The sequence below is a fragment of the Sciurus vulgaris genome (assembly GCF_902686455.1).
Source record: "Sciurus vulgaris genome assembly, chromosome: 1".
Classification (NCBI taxonomy): domain Eukaryota; kingdom Metazoa; phylum Chordata; class Mammalia; order Rodentia; family Sciuridae; genus Sciurus; species Sciurus vulgaris.
Genome location: NC_136461.1, coordinates 155,003,855 through 155,026,610, shown reverse-complemented (window position 1 = coordinate 155,026,610; position 22,756 = coordinate 155,003,855). Strand labels below are relative to the sequence as shown.

Below are 22,756 nucleotides of genomic sequence, written 5' to 3'. Positions count from 1 at the left end.
ATTCTTTAGTAATGCTTTTTGTATCTAGAAGTCAAATTATTAATAAAAAATTCTTCTTAAAAAGTAATATTTTAAAATGTTATTTCCAGGAAGTAACATATTCATTTTTAATTTCTAGATTATAATTTACATATAAATAAAGGTACATTTTAGTGGTCAATATCTTCTTCAAACCACTAATTTTTTTTAAAATTAGGAATAATTATCAAATCAGAAAAGTCTGAGGAACCAAGGTAGAAATGAATGGAAAATACTATGGTCAAAGATTCAAAAACTTAGCTATTATTACATGAACACATGATATTAAGTACAAAAAAACAATAAAATATCTAAAGTATAAGTTACTGAAAGGTGCTTCATTTGTATCCAGAAATAATTATTAATGCGCATCTTTTAATTATAAAACTATTTTAATACTCCAGAAGAGAGCTCTATCTTCATTTCCTTCTCTAACACAGTTTTAAAAAATTAAGTGATTGTGTGGACATCATTACCTACAACAGTTTTGCTAGTGCCACTTGGCTGTGGTAATCGTGAAGATCCTGATGACGTAGTTCCAGGAGAATTTGACTTTTTCAGTGCAGGTGGCTTATACTAAAATAATAAAAATAAAATATTCTATGAACGTAATTTCTGATTATGAATTACAAACTAATAATTCAAAAGTTCACATTCTCCCAATCTAAAATTTTAGATTTACAAGGAAAAAAAGAGTTTGGAGATGGATGATGGTAATGCCTACACACTATGAGTATATTTAATCCCACTGACTATACACTAAAATGTTTATGGTGCAAATAAAATATTTTATATTTATAAAGATTTTTGCTGAAATCATAAAAAGTTCTTTTCTGGAAAATGGTCTATTTGGACTAACCCTTTAATGAAAAACAAAAAAATGACCAGGAAAGTATCAAAATGAATGTACAAAATAATTTTAAAAGCACTGAAAGTCAGATGAGAGGAAAAGAAATTGCCAGTCCAACTCCAATTTGAGATTATAATATCTGCTTGGCTATCACAAAGATTAGTCAGGCAAACTAACACTAATAATTTAATTTAAACTGTTTTTAGACTCACAGTATTCCTTATACCTGGAAAGAACAAACACAAAACTTCTCTGTGAGAAGGCACATATAAGGCATAATAACCATCATAAATACTTTTTTAATGATAACAAGTTGCAAGCAGTCAATAATGACCAAAGACATGAGTATAGTCCATGAATATGGGAAGAAGACAGAACATGTTTAAGGCTGCCTGATACTACAATTATCAGACACATATTACAACAAAGTAATTATGTGTATTACACTTAAATAAATAAATGATGGATATGAGAATAATTTACAGGAGACTGGAAACAATAAAAGGTAGGAAAGTTAAAAAATGGCCAACTTTAAGAAATTAAAAATGTGGTAACAAGTTAACAAACTTGGGGGAAAAGGGTAAAGTGGCTGCATGATCCTCCTGTAGATAATAATTACAAAAGGATTAAAAACCTAAAAAAGACTGAGAGACTAGAAAACATGAAGGACCCATAACTGTGTGTCCTCTCGGTTTAACTGCCTAAGATATAAGACACTCTCCCACTCCTAGAAAGAGAACAATACAATGAAAAATAACAGATTCGCTATATTACCTACAATATTCAGTTTTCAACCAAAAATTTGTAGCAAATAAACAGGAAAATATGGTGCATATTCAACAAAAAAATGACATTCAACAGAATCAACTCCACATGGGCACAGGCATCAGATTTAGCAATCAAAGACTTAAAAATAGTTACTATACCATGTCCAAAATGCTTCTGAAAATAAAATTAAGGAGAACATGATGAATATGGTAATAGTAAATAAACAGGATATCTCAACAGTTCTGTTTTCAGATAACCAAAAATGGAAAATTCATTGTCAGCAGATCTGCAATACCCACTTGAGAAACTTTTCCAGACTGAGAGAAAATGAACCAAAGATAGCAACTTAGATTTACAAGCAAGAATGACAATGTTTGGGAAAGATAAATACACGAGTAAATATAAAACACAAGTATGGGGCTGGGGAGAGAGCTCAGTCGGTAGAGTGCTTGCCTTGCAAGCACAAGGCCCTGGGTTCAATGCCCAGCACCCAAACAAACAAACAAAAAAAAACCACAAGTATATGTATAAATTATTATAGGTGTGTGTACATACACATGTATATAATGTTTATACATTTTCAATTACTTTAAAAGCAGATTACTGGGTTTTATTTTGTTATTGGTATTGGGGATTGAGCAAAATGATGATTTACCACTGAGATACGCCCCTAATCCTTTTTATTTCTTATTTTGACACAAGATCTTGCTAAGTTGCTGAGGCTGGTCTTGAACTTGCCATCCTCCTGCTTCAGCCTCCCAAGCACATACATGCCCGGCTAAAAGAAGATAATTTTTAAAGCAATGAGTCTATCATCATATAACAACAGCAAGAGTACTGACGGTTTTATAATATCTATAAAGTTATTTTTTTATTTATATATATATACATATATATATATATACACACATATATGAACAATATATAAACAACAGACAATAGCACTAAGGATGGTAAGAGGTAAATGGAAATACCTATAGATAGGAATGAGTTGTGTTATTCCTAGATAAATTTTTATTAAAAATGCAGAGTTAGCTAACAGAAAAAAACTATTTGCTTATTAAGACAAAAGAGAGAAGTAACAGAAGAATCAAAAATCAAAGACAACAACATGGCAGATCTCAGCACAACCTACCAATAATAATTACATTAAATAGAAATGTTTCGACACTTCAACCAACAGATTGTGGTTGCTAGGCTAAATTAAAAAGCAAAAACAAGAACCAATTATAGGCTTGTATGCAAAGACATGTATTTAAAGAAAAGAAAGAACAAAAAGTGCATAACTAAGTAAATGGCTATATTCTTAGAAACACATTTCAACAAAAGGAATGTTGTCAAAGGAAAGTGACATTTCATAATGATAAGAGACATACATTACAAATTATAAATGTTAATACTAAGAGAAATTCATTTACTTGTAAAACTCAGCAACAGAACATACTTTCTCCCCCTAGATGCCATGTAACATTCATTGAAAAAAGAAAATTCAAGTCAATAAAACGAATCTCATTAAGATGGAAATTTTGCCTAATATTTTATCAGACTGCAAGAGAATTAAACAAAAATAAAACATTAAGAAAAGCCCCAACTATTCATAACTAAATGTTTCATTTTGAAATAAACTGTGAGTAAAAGAATTTCAAATTTTGAATTTTAAACTGAACAATAAGAACCTTATTAAGATTTGTATATACTGGAAAACCTTATCTAGACAAATATGATCTGCCAAAACTGAATCAAGAGGACACAGAAAACCAATAACTAGAAATGAGCTAGAAGCAGTAATAAAAAGCCTTCCAACAAAGAAAAGCCTGGATGGATTCTTAGTTGAATTCTACCAAACCCTTAAAGAGGATCTAATGCCAATACTCCTCAAATTATTCTATGAAATAGAAAGGATTGAAATACTTCCTTCTATCAAGCCAATATCACACTCATACCAAAACCAGATACAGGCACATCAAGGAAAGAAAACTATAGACCAATATCCCTCTTGAACTTAAGATGCAAAAAATCTTGATAAAATACTAGCAAATCATGTTCAACAACATATGAAGAACACTGTACACCCAGCCAAGTTGGTTTTATTTCAAAGATGCAAGGATAGTTTAATACATACAAGTCAATAAATATAATTCATCATATAAATAGAATTAAGAATAAAAATTACTTAGTCATCTCAACAGATGCAGAAAATGTCTTTGACAAAATCTGGCACACATTCATAATAAAAACACTAAAGAAACTAGGATTAGAAGGAATCTGCCTCAAAATCATGAAGGCTTAAATATGAAAAACCCAAAGCCAACTTCATAGTAAATGGGGAAAAACTAAAAGTATTTCCTTTAAAATCTGAACAAAGACAAGGATGTCTCCTCTCACCACTCCTATTTAATGTAGTGTTAGAAATTCTAGCCAGAGCAATTGGGCAAAAGAAGGAAAGAAAAGGATAAACACAGAAAAGGAAGAAATCAAATCATCACTGTTTGCAGATGATATGATCTTATACCCAGAAGATTCAAAAAACTCCACCAAAAGACTGCTAGAGCTAAATAAATTTGATAAAGCAGCAGGTTATAAGATCAACATACAAAAATCAATAGTCTTCCCATACACCAACAACAAATATGCTGAGAAATAAATCAGGAAAACAATTCCATTTGCCATAGTCTCAAAAAACAAAAAGCAAACAAATTAAAAAATACCTTAGGAATAAGCTAAGATTGTGAAAGACTTTTACAATGAAAACTATGGAACGCTGAAGAAAGAATTTGAGGAAAACTCAGAACATGGAAAGACCTCCCATGTTCACATATGTATACAGGCAGAATTAATATTGTTAAAATGGCCATACTTCCAAAAGCAAAATACAGATCAATATAATTCCCATGAAAATACCAATGACATTCATCACAGAACTGGAAAAAAAGTGCTAAAATTCATTTGAGAGAATAAAGACCCAGAATACTCAAAGCAATTTTAAGCGCTGGAGATATCACAATACCTGACTTCAAATTATTCTACACAGCTACAGTAACAAAAATTGCATGACAGTAGCATCAAAACAAACACGTACACCAATGGTACTATAGAAGATACAAAGATAAACCCACATATCTATAGTCATTTGATCCTTAATAAAGGCGTCAAAAACACACTGGGGAAAAGACAACTTTTTTAACAAATGGTGCTGGGAAAACAGGTTATCCATATGTAGAAGAATGAGACTAAAAGAAGAATGAGACTAGACCTTATCTCTTACCCTGCACACACACATACACACACCAAAAACAAACAAACAAAAACTTAAAATGGATCAAACACCTAGGAATTAGACCAGAAACTATACAACTCCTAGTGTTGACATAGGGTCAACACTCCAAATTTTAGGCACAGGCAACAACTTTCTTAATAGGACCCCTAAAAGAGTTAATGGGATGGTATCAAATTAAAAAGCTGCTGAACAGGCAAAGTAAACAATTAACAATGAAAGAAAGAACCCACAGAATGGGAGAAAAATCTTTTGCTAGCTACTCTTCTAACAGAGAATTAATATCTAGAATATATAAAGAACTCAAAAAACTTTACATCAAAAAAAATCAAATAACCCAATTAATAAATGGACAAATAAACAGACACTTCCCCAAAGAAAAAATACAATAGCCAACAAATACATGAAAAAATGTTCACCATCCTTAGTAATTAGGGAAATGCAAATCAAAACTACACTGAGATTTCATCTTATACCAATCAGAATGGCTGACATTAAGAATACTAATAATAAATGCTGAAGAGGATGTGGAGTAAAAGGAGTACTTTTACACTACTGGTGGGACTGCTAATTAGTACAACTACTATGGAAATCAGTATGAAGGTTCCTCAAAAGACTAGGCATGGAAACACCATAAGACTCAGCGATACCACCCCTCAATACTTATCCTGAAGAATTAAAGCCATCATACTACAGTGATACATGCATACCCATGTTTGCAGCACCACAATTCACAACAGCCAAACTACAGAACCAGTCTAGGTGTCCATCAACAGATGAATGATAAAGAAAATGCGGTAAATACACACAATAGAGTTTTAATCAGTCATAAAGAAAAATGAAATTATGTCATTTGCAGGGGAATGGATAGAATTAGACACCATAAGTTAAGCAAACTAAGTCAAACTCAGAAATGTAAGGGAAGAATCATGTTTTTCTTTCATATACAGAAGCTAGAGAAGAAAAAGGAAAACAAAAGTGGGGACAGATCTAATGAAAATTAAAGGGAGATCAGTAGAGGAAAGGGACCAGGGGCCAAAGGGAGGTAGGGAAGAAGGGGTAAAGTGTTAGGGAGTGAAATTGGTCAAATTATATTGTTATATTGTGTACTGTGTGCATGTACAAATATAGAATAACAAATCCCATCAGTAAGTCCAACTGTAATGCACCCATTAAAAAAATGTGGAGAAAAAAATTTGTAAGATGCACTTAGAACAATGCAATCAAAAGTCTTTGTACAGGTTTAATAAAGGGCTGGGGTTGTAGCTCAGTGGTAGAAAGCTTGCCTAGCATGTGTGAGATACTGCCTTTGATCCTCAGCAACATATGAAAATAAATAAAAAAGTGGTATTAAGTCCATCTATAACTAAAAAAAAATTTAATGTAATGAAGTTCATAATCCTCTAGCTAGATTAGAAAAAGAGGGAAACAAAAACAAAACTACTTGTTGGAGAGAAAAATGAGAATACAAAAATATCAGTATCAGGAATGAAAAAGAGGATACCACTATAAATTTTGTAGGCATTAAAAGATTAATAATTTTAGATCAATAAATGCAACTACACATATGAAAGAGGTAAACTGCTTTTAAAATACAAAATGCTAACTGATACCAAGAAGAAATACATCTGAACAACCTTGCAGCTAATAAAATAATGTGTATAATAATTTAAAATCTCAGAAAAAAGAAAACCATATGCCTAGAAATCTTTACTAATGAATTCTAGGAAAAAAAATAAGAAAAAAATGATAAAAACTTTTCCAGAAAATAGGAAATAACTGCAAACCTATGATGTGGCAAGTATTGCTCTCATTCCAATACCAGCCAAAGTATAGATCACATTTCTCATAAGGATAGATGCAAAAATTCTCAACAAAATTCAAGCATATCAATTAAAAAACATAAAAATAATAATTCTTAACTAAGAATTTACTCACTGAATGCAAATCAAGTTTAACATCTGAAAATCAATGTAATTTATCATAATCATAACACAATGGAGAAAACTATATTAATGTTTTAATAAAGTCTATTAAATTCAAATTCCATTTTTAGTTAAAGAACAAAAACAGATACAAATAAATCCTCATTAAATAGAAGAGAACATTCTCAGTCAGAGAATAGCTAATATAGTATTCCACAGTGAAAAGCTGAATGCTTTTCAACTAAAAATAGAATCAAGGCAAGCATATCCACTCTCAACATTCCTATTCAACAATGGACTAAAAGGCTAAAGCTTGGTCTCTAGCCTGTGGCACTACTGGAAGGTAATGGGACCTTTAAGAGCTAGGAACTAGTGGAAGGTTTTAGGTCACTGGGAGTGAGCCCTCAAAAGGAGTTGCAGAATGCCATGAGGTGAACAGGCCTGCTATACCACATACTCCGGCAATGATGCACTTAGTCACTACAGGCCCAAAGCAAAGGGATGAAGCAAAGGGATGACCAATTTGTCATGGACTGAAACCTCCAAAACTTGAGCCAAAATAAACCTTTCCTATTTTTAAGCTGATTATTTCAGGAATTCATTGCAGTAAAAGAAGAATAGCAGTACATCACAAAAAAGAAATAAAGGCACAGACATTAGGAGGAGCTACCAAAACTGTCCTTAATTTATGGATGAAATGCTTCTGTACACAGAAGAAAAAAATCATAAGAAATATACAAGCTGGCTATTATAATTAATAAACAAATTTAGCAAGACAACAGAATACAAGATAAATATATTAAAAAGATGTACTTCTATTCTAGCAACAAAGGAAAATTTAATAATACATAATCTCATTCATAAAAGTATCCAAATAAATGGTACACTCAGTGAAAACTACAACAAATATATGCATGATGTATATATTGAAAACGAAAACTGCTGCTGGAATAAAGAAAACCTAAATAAACAGAAAATAGAACAAAGTTCACAGACTGGACAATCCAATATCATTAGGATGTTGATTCTCCCCAAACTGATTTAAAGATCTAATATAATCTCAAATATTAGTGGCCATTTTTTAAAAAATTAACAAGTTAATTGTAAAATTCACATATGAAGGTGAATTACAGAATAGCCAAATCTATTTTTAAAAAGAAAAATAAATAGGTAATTTAGACTACTGTTCTCAGAAGTAAGGTACAAAATTTAGTACAGCAATAGTAATTAGAGGACAGACATAAAAATCAATGAAACAGAATAGTTTGCCCTGAAATAAATCCACACACATAATAAATTCAACTAAAGTGTCTAGACAATTCATTGGTATAAAGAAAAATCTAATTTTCAACAAAAAGTGTTTTCTTTTTACTTTTATTTGCAGTACTAGGGATTAAATCCAGGGCCTTAAGCATGTTCTGCAGGCACACAACCATTGAGCTACAGGCCCAGTCCTTTTTATTTTAAGAAAATATCTCATTAAATTGCCCAGGTTAGCTTTGAATTTGTGATCCTCCTGCCTCAGTCTCCAGAGTACCTGGGATTATGGGCATGTGGCACTGTGCTCAGTTTAACAGAAGATGTTTTCCCCACAATGATGAAGATAATAATGGTATGATCTATGTCCAATAATATTTTAAGAACTCAGGACAGGAGTCTCACCCCCTATGGTATTGGGGTGTTTTAATTTAACATATTATTTGTAAGTAATAAGAGACATGGACTCAACCATTTGTTGTTTAGATTTACAATACTCAAAAAAAAAAACTGCTAAGTCAGGTACAGTGGTACACATCTGTAGTCTCTATTACTTGGGAAGCTGAGAAGGAACAAAGATCCTTTAGGCGCAGGAGTTCAAGGCAGACTGCGCAACACAGTGCAAACCCTTCTCAAAAGAGAAAAAAACAGTGTTCATAAATGAAAGCTATGTGAAAACAAATATGCTTAAAAGTCTAATATTATCAATATTTCTGTGTTACTAGTGTGTTTAAAGAAAAACAGTGCTATAAAAACTGATTTACTATAACAAAACCTTATATATTAATAGTTTATAATTATATGCTTTCATATACATTGTTTCATTTGCTTCTCATAATCATCAGATAGTTATCACTTCAAAGATTAATAAAGGTTTACATACTTGGCATGTTATTTGTCTAGAAATTCCAAACTAACAATTAGGATGTGAATCCAAGTTTCCCTTCCTTCATGTACATTTCTCATATATAACATGAAAACAATTTATTGACATAAACTTCAAATTTTGACTATTACTGCCATTAACTCAGTCTTCTAACTCTTGTATGTTTGCTCTGAATTTGGTACACCTATGTTTAACTTATTTTCTTACTTTATCACTCTTCAAATTTTCTTACTTTATTACTCTTTAAATTGGTAAGCTTTCAAGCCCCTACAACTCAAGTACTTTTCAATTAATTAATTTTAATAATTTTTTTTCAATTAACCATTTTAATTTCTTACTAAATCCCGTAGACATCTATTTTGGCAGGTGAGAAAATTACAGTGTAATGTCATATAAAGTATAAACATAAACTATGAATTTCAAAGTGCCATTTTCTCATTGATTGGTAGAAATTATTATAATTGAGCATTTTACCTGTGTCCGAGAAGTTGGTTTTCCTTTGGTGTCAGTAGAAAACTTGCCTTTGTTACTAATACGTGCTGCCTGTTCTTTACAGAAATTGATATGTCTATCGGCTGCATTTTCATTGAATCTCCTTTGGCAATATGGACACTGAATATAATCTAAAACAGACAAAAGCAGAAACAGATTAATAAGAATAACTGAAATGGGATATTAAGAATCATTGCTTTTTATGAACAGTAATTCAATATGAATAACATGGTTAATATCTGATAAGCAAAAACCCCCTTTGCCACATAACATCCAGCCTGACTTATATGAACTTAGTAAAGACTTTAAAGACAAAGTCCAATAAATTCATTCTAATTTTCTCCTAACTTTGAATCAAATTGGAGAAAAAAAGAACAAAAGATAAATCTTCAGTAGAAAAGAATGAATAAGTGGAAGAAAAATATCATTTCTCTTTTATTTCTATAATACCATATGCTTTCATCCTGGATATAATTTGTATATGGTAGACTAGTTAAACCAAACCATACTAAAATACCACTTAAAATATGGGGTTATCTATAGAATCTTATATATCAATTACAGAAAACCATCAAGAAATAGTTTAAATCACTTCCAACAATTTTACTTTCTTTTAGAGGTCCTAACAGATGGAAGAAGTGATTTTTAAAAATTTCATTAACATAATTAATTCAAATTTAAGACAATGAATATTTCTAAGACAAAATATTCTTCTAGAATGTTGTAACTATAAATCAAAGTTCTTTTAATATTGAATGTCAAAATTAACCCAGAGCCAAATTTTGTGGCATTACAAAGGACCTCAACTAAATGAGAAACTAGGAATAAAGAAAAAATAAGTTTCAAAAAAAAAAAAAACTTCATTGATTTCAACACTTTCACTTTTGAATAGGCAGTGTAATCTTTAGAAATTACACTTATCTAAAGCTTGGAAATACTAAAACCTCTGATAACAAAGAAATTGTTTTTGTGTCAAGCCAAAGAGATTAAAAATTTTCTAAATCTCACATCATCCCTAAGAATTAGCACTTCCTCACTCACTAATACAAACACAAAAAGAAAAAAATGTATGCAATATCTAACTACCTCTAAAGTACAGAATTCAACTTCATGGGAAAAATAAAGTCAGAAGTGCTTCAAAGCCCAGTTGGAGCATCTCAGAAACATTCATACAATTAAAGATAATTACTTATACTCTAAAATAGTATTTGGTAAAGTATAGCCTATGGGCAAAATTCAGCTATCCTGTTGCCTATTTATGTAAATAATGATTCATTGGAACAACGCAGCTATACCTGTTCATTTACACATTATCTGTGACCTACTGAAATAATGAGAGAGCTGAGTAGTTCCAACAGGGACCTTATGGCATACGAAGTCTAAAAAGTTTACTTTATGACCTTTTCTTAAAATAGTTTGCAAACCTCTCTTCCTCAATAAAATGTTAAAAAATGATTCCATCTAGATTTGCTAAAGAACATTCTCTTTCCTAGGAAATAAACCTCAATCTAGAATACTAATTCTACTTTAAAGAAGCTAACTTATTTCATTAAAATAAACTTCTTTAGGCTGTTCTAATAACCAATAGCCAATTGTGCTGTTAGGTCTAAAAGGTTCACAATATCTCTTGTGGTTTGCCAGAATCTTGTTTTACTTTTTATTAACAATGAACAATGCAATTTTTAGCTATTCAATGAAGAAAATAATGATTGTATCTCTACCCACAGTGAATGTGATTAAATTATCTCCTAGAATACTAACATTAATTTTTAAATATGATATAATTCTTTATGCTTAAATACAAGTATTGTGATAAAAAGACAATGCATTCTGATGCTCTACAGATTTATCTTTATAATCCTAGGTTGCTGGGTAATGACCATTATTTAATACCAAAGATTTAAAGATTACGCTTCATTAGGTTCAAGTTTTGTTACATCTGTATCAACAGTATTCCATATATACCAGGATCATAAGAAGGTGGAGGAGGAGGAGGAAGTTTGCCACCCTCTTTAAGTGCCTGATCAAGGCCTTTTGCTGCTCTTATGGTGGCAATGAATTCTTCATGTTTTCTTCTCCAATTTGATGGTTTCTTTGGTGGTTCTGGCTATAAATAAAGAAAACCATATCAAAACATTTAATAAATGGAAATAAAACTTGAGGTAATGTCAAATCATTTAATATCATATATCTTAACAGGAATCCTTAAAAGACTCCTTTCCAAATTAACTTTTTATGCAATTGTACTGTATGCAACTTTTAAAATATAATTCTAATTGATGGACACTGCTTTATTGTTTTTTTAGGTGTTATATCCATTTATGCTTCCAGTAATAGCGCATTTTTCGGCTTTCCTATAATCTCTCCAATAAAAGTTAGCAAACTTCTGAGATTTCAACTGATTAAAAAGGTGAAATATTGTCCTCTCTAATGTGGATTTAATTGGATTTTCTCTTGCACTGAGTGAGATTCAGCATTCTTTCATTTCACTAAGAACCAACTATAATTTATCCTGTGAACATTTTATATTCCTTGTCCTGTTTATCTGTTGGGTTGTTGGGTCTGTTTGTGACAATTTCTAGTAGTTCTTTAGCTATTATTCCCTCCAACAACTGCTCTGTCTTTTGACTTTGCCATGGGTCCTTTAATACACAGAACTTGTTTTTTTTTAATTTACTGATCTTTTTCTTTCATGGTCTTTGGATCTGCAGTAAAATTAAGCCTGGACCATACACAAACCAAGGCAAAACAAAATGTTCCCATGTTTCCTTCTGGAACATACATGATTTCCTTTTTAAATTTTTAAATTTTAAAATTGTATTCAGTTGTAATTATTCTGGTACATGGTGTGACATACGAATTCAACTTCATTTTCTTTTAACATGACAATGCAGCTATCAAACCACCCCTTAGCTTTTTTTCCCACAGAACTGTGAAAACATATTAATCACATACTAAACTCTTTTGGATTTGGGCATATTTCAATATTTTCTCTTTCATTCCATTTTCCTAACTCTTCTTAAGTTAGTACTAGTATTTTAAATATTGAGACTTTATAACATATATTGATATGACAGGGTAATCCTATTTTATAATCCTTTTGCAATGTTTTCCTGGTTAATTCTTTTAACCAGTAATATCATATCTCCCAGTATACTGTATCTTCTAGTAATACTCTTTTCCAATGTCTATGCATGTAATTTCTTTTTCTTATCTAACAGTGTCAGCTGGCACTTACCCTACAGGTTGCAGTTTAATCTCATTCCTGACTTTAACGGACTACCTTCAATGTCTTTTCACTAAACATGATGCTGACTCATGTACCACAAAATAAAGATTTTGTCTTTTTTTTTTTAATTCTCAGCTATTCTTATTACGTTTTTATTTTTTAAATCAACAATATGTGTTCAACAAACAAAATCAAAAAATGGTTCTTTAAAACACTAATAAGTCCAGACCAAGCAAGAGAAAAATGATAAAATTTAAATAAAAAATAGTATGATACAGTTTTTACATGAAAAAGAAATTATAAAGAGACATTTCACCAATAACTTTGGTAATTAAAATGAAATGGGCAGTATCCTTTAAAAAAGTATAACAAAAGAGGTACCAGAAGAAATAGAAAATCATAAGTCATATTTTAATAAATGAATTTATGGGGCTTTCTTACAAAGAAACCTTCTGGTCTAGATGCCTTTACTTTTGAATTCCTGCAGACAACCTTATACAAAAATACTGAGAATAAAACACAAGAAAGCAACTTTCCAAATGGATTATGAGAGCCACAAAACTTTGATAAAAGGAAATATTAAAGACCCACATCTTTCATGGTTATAGATACAAAAAAAAAATCTTAAATATAAAAACTTTCTTAAGGTAAATATCTGCTCATAACTTTATCTGCTCCATAATGAATACTACTCATCTACTGGCAAGTATGACTGCTTCTTTCTACTTTTCTTCTTATAGTATCTTTGTATCAATATAAACTAACAGGTTTCTTATTACTCATCATTGAATGAATCAGGTTTTCCTGGCACAGCTACTTGAAAGAGATTTTTGGGAAGAGAGGCCTAAGGTAGCCTTCCAGGCTACATATCAGCAACCATATTCTTTGTTAGACCAGATCCAGACTACTTACTGCAAATAAGACCTCTCCATGTAATCCCACACATCTGACTCTTATACTTGTCTAAAACAGTATGTATGTAAAAGGACCACTGCTGCTAGTCCTGCTTCCCTCAGCTCCTACGACTACTTCTAAAAAGCACACAGACCTTTAGGTTGGGCCTCTTATCTTCACAGAAGTTTCTGAGAACTGCTGTAATTGGGTCTACTCAATACTCTGTTACTCCTTTTCATATTTCTTCCCTCCTGGCTTTGGTCCAACTTTAGTACTGGCTATCCAAGTTCCTACATTTTTATCTTGGTTCCTTCCTTGGCTGTAGTTAACAAGGGAATGTATTTTTTCTGACAAGACCTCTCACCTTTGAGGAATCACCTTTATGATGCAAGAGATCCTTTACTTTTAAGGTGGCAGGTTCTTACTATCTGATCCATGGGACTCCAGAAACTTTCAGGACTTTCCCTTATCAGTACCTTAACCTAGATCTCAACTGCTTTGCACTTACATGTGTTTGGTAGTCTGTGCCTTCAGTTTTACTAAGAATGGAGTTCATGCAATTGCTTTGCCCCGAATGATTATAATTTTGTGGGATTTCCTTGATCCAGGTAAATACATTGAGAACCATGCTACAATGTTCAAATCTTCTAAAACACTGCTTCTCAAACTTTAATGGGTATATGACTTACCTAAGGATTTTGCTAAAAGCAAATCTAACTCAGTATCTGTGTGGGACCTAAGATTCTGCAAATCCAGCAAGCTTTCAATACAGCTGGCGTTACTGCTCTATGGACTACACTTTTGGGAGCAGGGCAATAAATTAATTAATGCAAAGCAATGGTTCTTACTTTGCTTTAAAAAAAATATTAAATATTCAGCTCAGTGGTAGAGCACTCACCTAGCATGTATGAGGTACTGAGTTTGAGTCTCAGCACCACATATAAATAAATAAAAATAAAGGTCCAAAAAAATCAAAAAAATATTTAAAAATGAATAAATAAATAAATATAACTCCCTATGAATAATTTTATTTAATCTCCACAGTAACCCCCAAGATAGATATTACTTTTATCACCACTGTATAGGAAAGAGAAGCATACACAGATTAAATAGCTTGTCCAAAATAACATTGTATGTTGCACAACCGGAGTCAAATCCAGGCATTTGGCCATACATATAAGGTTATACAGCCTTCAAGGATTGGGTGAGTTTATCCACTTAAGCTAATAATATTGTAATATCTGGCAGGCTACTAAGAAAAACTTCAAATACTGATTTTTATACCTTATTCAAATTTCACCATTCTTACCATAAGTATTCACAGACTGTAAAATGAAGGTGAACATTTGATTTTCCTATTAAAAAATAATTTTATTACTAAGATTTATTTCCTTTAGGGAACTGTTCCTCTTATACCCTGGGGGGAAAAAAAAAACTATTAGCATTGAAAGCAGGGCTTTGTTTCAAAAATTATTCAATCAGATACTTCACTTAGACAATTTCACTGAAATGACCATTTAAAACTGTATCTGATAATGTATTTAAGTGATTTATTCTTAGCTATGTAACATATGATAGATATTAAGAGACTATCACAGGAGGTTCTTTACTTTGGTTCCAAGAAAGAAAAAAAAAAGGTAAAAGATATATGTGGGGCAACTGAACAACTGAAAAATCTTATCCCCAGAAAGCATAATATAAATCATAAACACTGGCCATCATTCAAGTCATTAAGGTAATTTCTATTATGCTAACAAGTTTATAAGACAAAGCTTTACTTTCTGTATATAAATTTAAGAAGTTATAGTAATGGTAAAAGAGTTCAAATTTTAAATTATATCTTAAATATTAACAATGACTTAAAATGAATGTGTGAAGATATTTGTTTTAATTATTTCCCATTGATAGGTAAGCAATTGTCTCTCCAGTGGTACAAAATTCTCACTGTAATTGTTGAAGTTTGATATGGCACTTCGATGTCCCCTTTACAGTTAAAATTGCAATTAAAGTGTAAGCTTATGAAAATTTTAAAACTGAACACATACTTAGAATTTTATGAATCATAGCATAACATAATTATAATTTTTAATATACATAACAGTAAGGATAATACAGTTCAAAAGTTACCCTAGGTTTAAGAGGTTTTACTGTTGGAATATCAGTTCCTTCAGCTCTTTGTCTGCTTGAATCAAAAGTCTTCCGTTTTTTAGTGGCAGTTTTCTGACAAATGGGTCCATGTTTTTTCTGTTAAGAGGAAGAAATGCAACATATTATTTTCTTCCCTATAGAAGAGAACATTATAAAACTTAAGTTGAGAACAGTTTAAAAAATTTGAGCCTAACTGAAAAAATGAAGATCAAATAATGATAAAGTACACATTGTCTTAACTATAATTTTTAAAATGTATATATAAAATGCATACCATATGTAATCTTTCTTACAGCAAGAAATTGTAGAAAAATATTCGTGCAAAATTTTGCTAAGAAGGAAAGGAAAAGAATATAAAATCAAAGCTACTTGAATGAAAAGCAAAGGTCTTTACACCCAAACATGGATACTAGAAAAAGAATGTAAACAGAGAAGAATGCATTTATTTTAGTATTACCAAAAGTTAACAGGAATAATGTGAATTACCAAAAGTAACATAATAGTTGTACATTAATTTAATGTTAACACAGAAATAAAAAGATAAAGTGGTCCTATTATCTATCTCTTTCCCCCTTCTAGAATTCAAACTTTTTATTATCTTCACCTAAGATTTCCTATGACTTTGATTTTTTTTTTTTAAGATATCTAGTGTTCCACTCCTATAGGGTTTTTTGTTTTTTAAATAGTTGCCAACTCATTCATTTTAAATACCAGTAAAGTTTCCTTAACTAGACTTTAATTAAACAATTAGATTAAAACAAATTCTTCCTTCACTATATACAGTATACTGAATGATACATTACACTATATGCATTTTTTTTTCTTTCATGTTCTAATAAACTCTGAAGAAGCTGGAACCATCAAATTTTATCTAGAAAAGAGTAAATCTGCGAGCTGGCTTATTTGATTGAAGTCATGGAGCCTGTTAAGCTTTCAGTAGACAATTAGTAATCCAACTGTTTCACAGATTTGGTTTCAATTTCATTTCAACAAATAAGCACTATAATTATAGCTATCAGAATAAGATTTCTTAAGTAATAAAAATGAGGCTAGAATGTGATTTTCTACTACACCCATGTATGTATGTCTATTCTCACAAATTTGGTTATATATGTCGAGTACATGTAGAGTTTATTTCCAAACCTGATTATACAAACTGTAGTTGTTATATCATTTAATTAAATATTAGATAAATAAATGAGGAAGAATTGGCTTTTTTTTTTTGTCTGTGAAAATTCAGCTGACGGCTTTGAAAAACAGTGATTTGATGAGAAAAAAAAAATCCCTACATGTTTCTAAAGGATTACAAAAAGTCAAATTATTTAGGTGTCCACTGTCAGAAGAACATTTTTGATCATTAATTCCTCATTTTGCTTTAAAGAAACAAACTGGAAACAAGAAGCTGCAGAGTAGATTTTGCCAGCAGAACCCTATTTTTAAGATATTATTTATCAAAGTTTTAATAAATACATAATTATGTTCAAAGTTAAAATATGTATGGTATGTAAGGCATAATTTTTATTTTTTCATTATTTAGCTAATTTTTATTAAGCTCAATTAGAAGGGCTTCTATTTGAATAGATTAGGCAACTAAAACTAAAGAATAAATAATATATTTTAGTTGTACTTGTACATTGTAAAACAAAAATAAATTTTTTCTTTGGAATATCTCAAACACAGGAGAGTTGATAGAACATGCCTGTAATCAGAGGCTGAGGCAAGAGGCTCACAAGTTCTAGGTCAGCCTAGGCAACTTAATGAGATCCCGTCTCAACATAAAAATAAAAAATAAAAAAACATAGGGATGTGGCTCACTGGCAGAGGAGTGCCCTTGGGTTCAATGTCAAGTACTAAAGAAAAAAAAAGGAGGTGGGGGCGGTTTGTTCTGTTTGTGTGCGTGTGCTTCTGATAATATAAACTCTGAGGGAAAGAGAATACTCTGGATGAATGACACAAGTGGAATCCAAACTCCTCAACAAGTTTTACCCAATATCCCTTCAAAACTTATTCCACATAAGTTCATCCCATGAGAGTTATTCTGAAGTACTGAACAATTACAGATCTCTTAAACCCCAAAGGAAAAAGGTATAGAATTAGTCTACTCACTAATGCTACTGGAAAGAATGTTCTTCCACAAATTTTGCAAGGCAACAATTCTCCAACTTGGACAACACTTCCATTTTCTAAAACAGGAAAGAATTTTATAAATAATTTCTATAGCTCAAATTGTGAAACTTCAAATTTCAATGTCTTAGTTTCATAGGTAATTGTTAGTTCTTACAAAAAAATATTTTGTTTCATTTATTTCAAAATAAGCAAAATTACCAATTAAAATGACATAAGGCTTAGAATTATCAGTGATAAAAAAGATCATGGTAAATGAGAGTGATTAATAACCAAAGTGACAGTATTAGAAACATCTAGTTTTCTTGCTATTATTTAACCAAACTAATTTACCATTTCTCTTAACTTATAAGCTATTTTCACTGTAAATTAGTAACTTAAAACATCAAATTAATTTTATTAATCTTCAAGGCAAAAAGAATTATCATTGGTTTTTCTGGTTAAGTGGCTTCCTGACATAACCTAGGGAAACTACAATAAAAAGAATTTTCTTCTAATTATCTCCAGAAAACTGAAAGTATAGGCTAAAAGGGTAAGATCACTGAACTAGGATGCAAATTTATTATGCAAATTTTTCATTCTTTTATATATATAATACTTACATTAAGAATTATTGGACCAATAAATTCAGGTATTCTGACCCTATGAGCACAATTCATTAAATAATGAAGAAGCAGCTACAATTTCCATTCAATTAAAATTAATATATCCATCATGTACCTAGATTCAACAAATTATACTATTTTTTTAAAAACTACATTATTTGAGACTCTACATAACTGAATCCACTTTGTCATTTTATTTTCTAGCCAATTATCAACCTAAATTTATTTTCATACCAGTAATTTTCTAAAAGTGATACTTTTGTAAACATATACAATTTTTCCAGTATTTTGTTTAATATTTTATCATTAAAATTATTTTACCATATGAATGACAAAAATATTTTCTTCTAGAAGTAACCTTAAAAAGTATGAAAAAAATGTCAATTTTGACTCCATATAATATGTTCCTAGAGCATTTAGTGAGATCACAGAAAACTAGTGAAGTAAACCAAAATAGGCAACGGTGAGAAAACGTTCTAATATAGCAAAAGAAAAACTTTTTCATTCTATCTTTCTAGTATTCCACTGCCCTATTTTACAGGTAAAAAAGTGACTGTCATCTCAGAGAGACACCATGTCTATATAGCTGCAGTTAAGCACTGAACATTACAAAAGCAAAGCTAATATACTCCTGATTTGTCCTCTATATAATACCAGGGACTAGGTTATTTAAGGAGAGCAATCTCACTTATCTGGATCCATTAACAATCCAGAAGGCTGATGCAGTTACTAGATAGACTAACCATTAAGTTCATTAAAAGATGGCATTTGCCAGTAAATCAATGGAGTTGGACAATATAATGCTAAGTGAAATAAACCAATCCCAAAAAGCAAAGCCCCAATGTTTTCTCTGATATGCAGATGCTAATTCACAATAGGGGTGAGGCTAGGAAAGAACAGTTACTTTAGATGAGGTAGAGAGGAGTGAAGGGAGGGGAGGGCATGTGAGGGTAGGAAGGATAACAGAATGAAACAGACATTATTACCCCATATACATATATGACTGTACAACCTGTGTGATTCTACAACACGTACAAACAGAAAAATGAGAAATTATACTCCATTTAAGTATGATGTATCGAAGTGTATAAATGTATTATACTGTCATGTATAACTAATTAGAACAAATTAAAATAACAGTCAAAGTAACATGGCATGTTTAATAGTCTATTAAGCTTACAGTTATCATGTATCCCTTTAAATACTAAGCAATGATTTAAAACTTCATCAATATGCAATTTTAAAAATATATATTTCATTTGCTTATAAGTATATTTCAGTATCTACTTCTTGAATTGGTAACAAAGCAAAATCTTATAAAAATTAACTATTGAGGCTGTAGTTCAGTGGTGGAGCACATACTTAATCATGCATGAAGCACTGGCAATTCCACTCCCCCAAATTTAACTACTGAGAAAAATCAATTCAACACACTGAAATAATCTGAGTATCTATTTGAGTACCTACCAGTTACCAAGCAAGTACCAAGTAATAGTAGCACAATGGTGGAATGACAAAACCACTGCTCTCATAAAGCTAACACAATTTTATTTGCTTATTCTATATATCTGAGAACAAATCATCTTCCATTTTTTATACAAAAACCAGAAAACTAATAGCTATAATATTACCATACAATAAAATCCAGTTATTAAAATTAATTTCCACATGTCATCAAGCATGTTTAAAATGCCTTAAAGGAAAAGAAAATTGCTGTCACTAAAAGGCATAAAGAAAGAATGCATTTAAAAGCAGTTATCTCAATAAAAAGAAAAATCTTTGTGAAAAGTCACTACTTCATTCAAAACGGATATACACAAATTTCTAATGCCCTGCTGTATTTGCTGGTCAAAAAGCATACCATTGTGGTTCATGAAATAAGCACTTGCACATGTGTTGATGTCAAGATCTACTGAAAACACAAAACATATACCCAGAGGTCATGAAAAATAGGTTAGGCCTTGGAGTTCAAAGCCACAGTTTCTTCTAATGATATTTACTAAAGGAAATGATAGTGGTAGAAAGGGCACTTGAATTTGTTTAATATTATTTAACTTCAAGACCCAACTCTGTCACTAAGAACTATAAATCCCTGGGTAAGATTTTAACTTCTCTAAAAGGTTCAGATTCCTCTTGTACAAAACAAACAAGTTAGGTTAAATAACATATGTGGCCCCCTTATACCTGTAACATACTATAATGTAACACAATTTTATTCCTTACAACTACAATAGCAAGAAATGTACATGGATGACAATGCATCTTTTTTACTAGTATAATATTTTTGAAAAAGTTCCTCAAATATAAGAATGATTAAACTGATGCAGATGATGAAATAAATATTTTAGGAGTATGTACTATGTTGATGAATCATTTCTACTTTTCTACATATAGAGCTGAGAAACTGAAAGGATCTATAGCGAAGAACATTTTGTCTCTCTCCTTGTTGGAAGAGTCTTCACACTATATGAACTGCAAGGAAATGTATGACTAATCACATGGGTAGATGTGTTATTCAACTTTGGTAGCTGTGAATAAAATACGACAAGAACAATTTAGAAGAAGAAAAGTTTATTTTGTCTCAAGGTTTCAGAGTTCTGTCCATGGTCAGCCAGTGTCATTGCTCTGGGCCCTGGGTGAGGCAGAGCATCGTGGCTAAAGGGCAAATCAGTAAAGTTACAGAGACCACAGAAGCCAGGAAACAAAGAGCAAGGGAAAGGGGCCCACAGGGAATATGAACCCATTCAGGGCATATCCCCAGTTACCCACTTCCTCCAGCCACACCCCATCTGCCTACAGATACCACTCAGTCCATTCAAACTATGGACTGATTAGGTTATGGGTCTCATAATCAAATCATTTCACCTCCAAACATACTGCATTTACACAGGAACTTTTGTGGGACACCTCATATCCAAACCGTAACACTGCACCCTGACGCCCAAAAGCTCATGCGCAACTTGCAATGCAAACTATACTTATTTCATTTCCAAGAGTCCCCATAATCTTAAAAGTTCCATCAGTGCCCAAAAGTCCAAATCAAGTCTCTTCTGAGTCTCAAGGCAAACTCTTAGCTGTGAGTCCCCAAAAAAATAAAAAAGGAGGCTACATATATCTAATACACAATGACATAGGGGAAACATTCATATTCCTAAAGAAGTTATGGGACCAAAGCAGGATTAGAATCCATCCAGGCAAATGTTAGGTCCTGCAGTGTCACATCCAGCATCTGGATGCATGATGAGATGTTCTCTCCAAAGGGCTTGGGAATTCCCATCCCTCTGGCCTCGCTGGTTGCAGTGTTCATGACCTCTCTCTTAGCCTGGTTCTCTAGCAGCCAGCAGCTTTCCTCAGCAAACAGTCCACACTGGCATCCACTAGGCATCTCTTAATCCAGGGGTCTACACTGTAGCTTTGGTTTCCTTCTCAAAGCTTCAGGTATTTCCCTACTGAGGGCTCCCGACAGGGACTCCAACCCTGCCACACATTGCCTGGTCTCCAAGGTCTTCCTTTGAAATCTCAGTGGGAGCCTCCATGATCCCCTACCTTCAGCAACCTGCACTCCTGCAGATTTACACTGCGTGCAAAATTCCAAGGTCTGCAGATAGCTTGAGTAACAGTCAGCTGACTTGACAAAAGGTGCAATGGCCTCTGAGTTGTTAGGTGGCTGAGCACTGTGAAACAAATCTTGGGAAAAACAATTTTCTGCTCACCTCTGTACGAGCAGGGTACCCTCATGGTCTCTTAACGGAGTTTTCACTTCTACACTCCTGAACCTGCAATGGGCTGGTCTTGCCAATTCCTAAAATGCCCTCAAATCATCTTTCCTACTGTCTCTGTACAAAGTATTAATTTTCTCTTTAAGAATCACACCTTCCTTGGCCCCAATCATACATGTACTCTTCTGGCCAAACTACAAATGTTTTAAGTCTTCCTCCTCTGCTTTCTGCTCCTGATTCTCACAGTATCCTTGGCTAAAAGCTGCCAGAAAAAATCCATGTCACTGACTGAATACTGTGCTGAAATTTCCTCTGTCAAATTAATTAGTCTACAACTTTTAAATCCAGCCTCACACAAAGTCTCAGGACATGGGCAAAATGATGACAAGTTCATTGCCAGAATGTAACATGAATGGCCTCTTTTCCGATTCCTAACAGAGTCCCTGTTCCCCTCTAAAACTTCAAAAGTATAGTCTTTACTCATGGCATTCCTCTCAGCATTCTGGTCTTCTGAGCTCCTACCAGAGTCATCCATTAAGCTCTGCTTACCATATTCTAAGGCTTCTC

General features: G+C 32.1%; 1 protein-coding gene across 4 annotated transcripts in view; it reads right to left on the bottom strand.

Moving 5' to 3' along the window:
• Positions 1-22,756, bottom strand: part of ZC2HC1A (zinc finger C2HC-type containing 1A) — a 44,980-nt gene that overhangs the window by 14,785 nt on the left and 7,439 nt on the right. For all 4 annotated transcript variants that reach the window (XM_079119602.1, XM_079119600.1, XM_079119599.1 and 1 more), the window contains exons 2-6: positions 17,848-17,924; positions 15,721-15,837; positions 11,436-11,577; positions 9,453-9,601; positions 495-594 (exon numbers count right to left, since the gene is read on the bottom strand). In XM_079119602.1, coding sequence (XP_078975728.1) covers positions 495-594; positions 9,453-9,601; positions 11,436-11,577; positions 15,721-15,837; positions 17,848-17,924 — 585 coding nt within the window. The remainder of the gene's footprint in view (positions 1-494; positions 595-9,452; positions 9,602-11,435; positions 11,578-15,720; positions 15,838-17,847; positions 17,925-22,756) is intronic.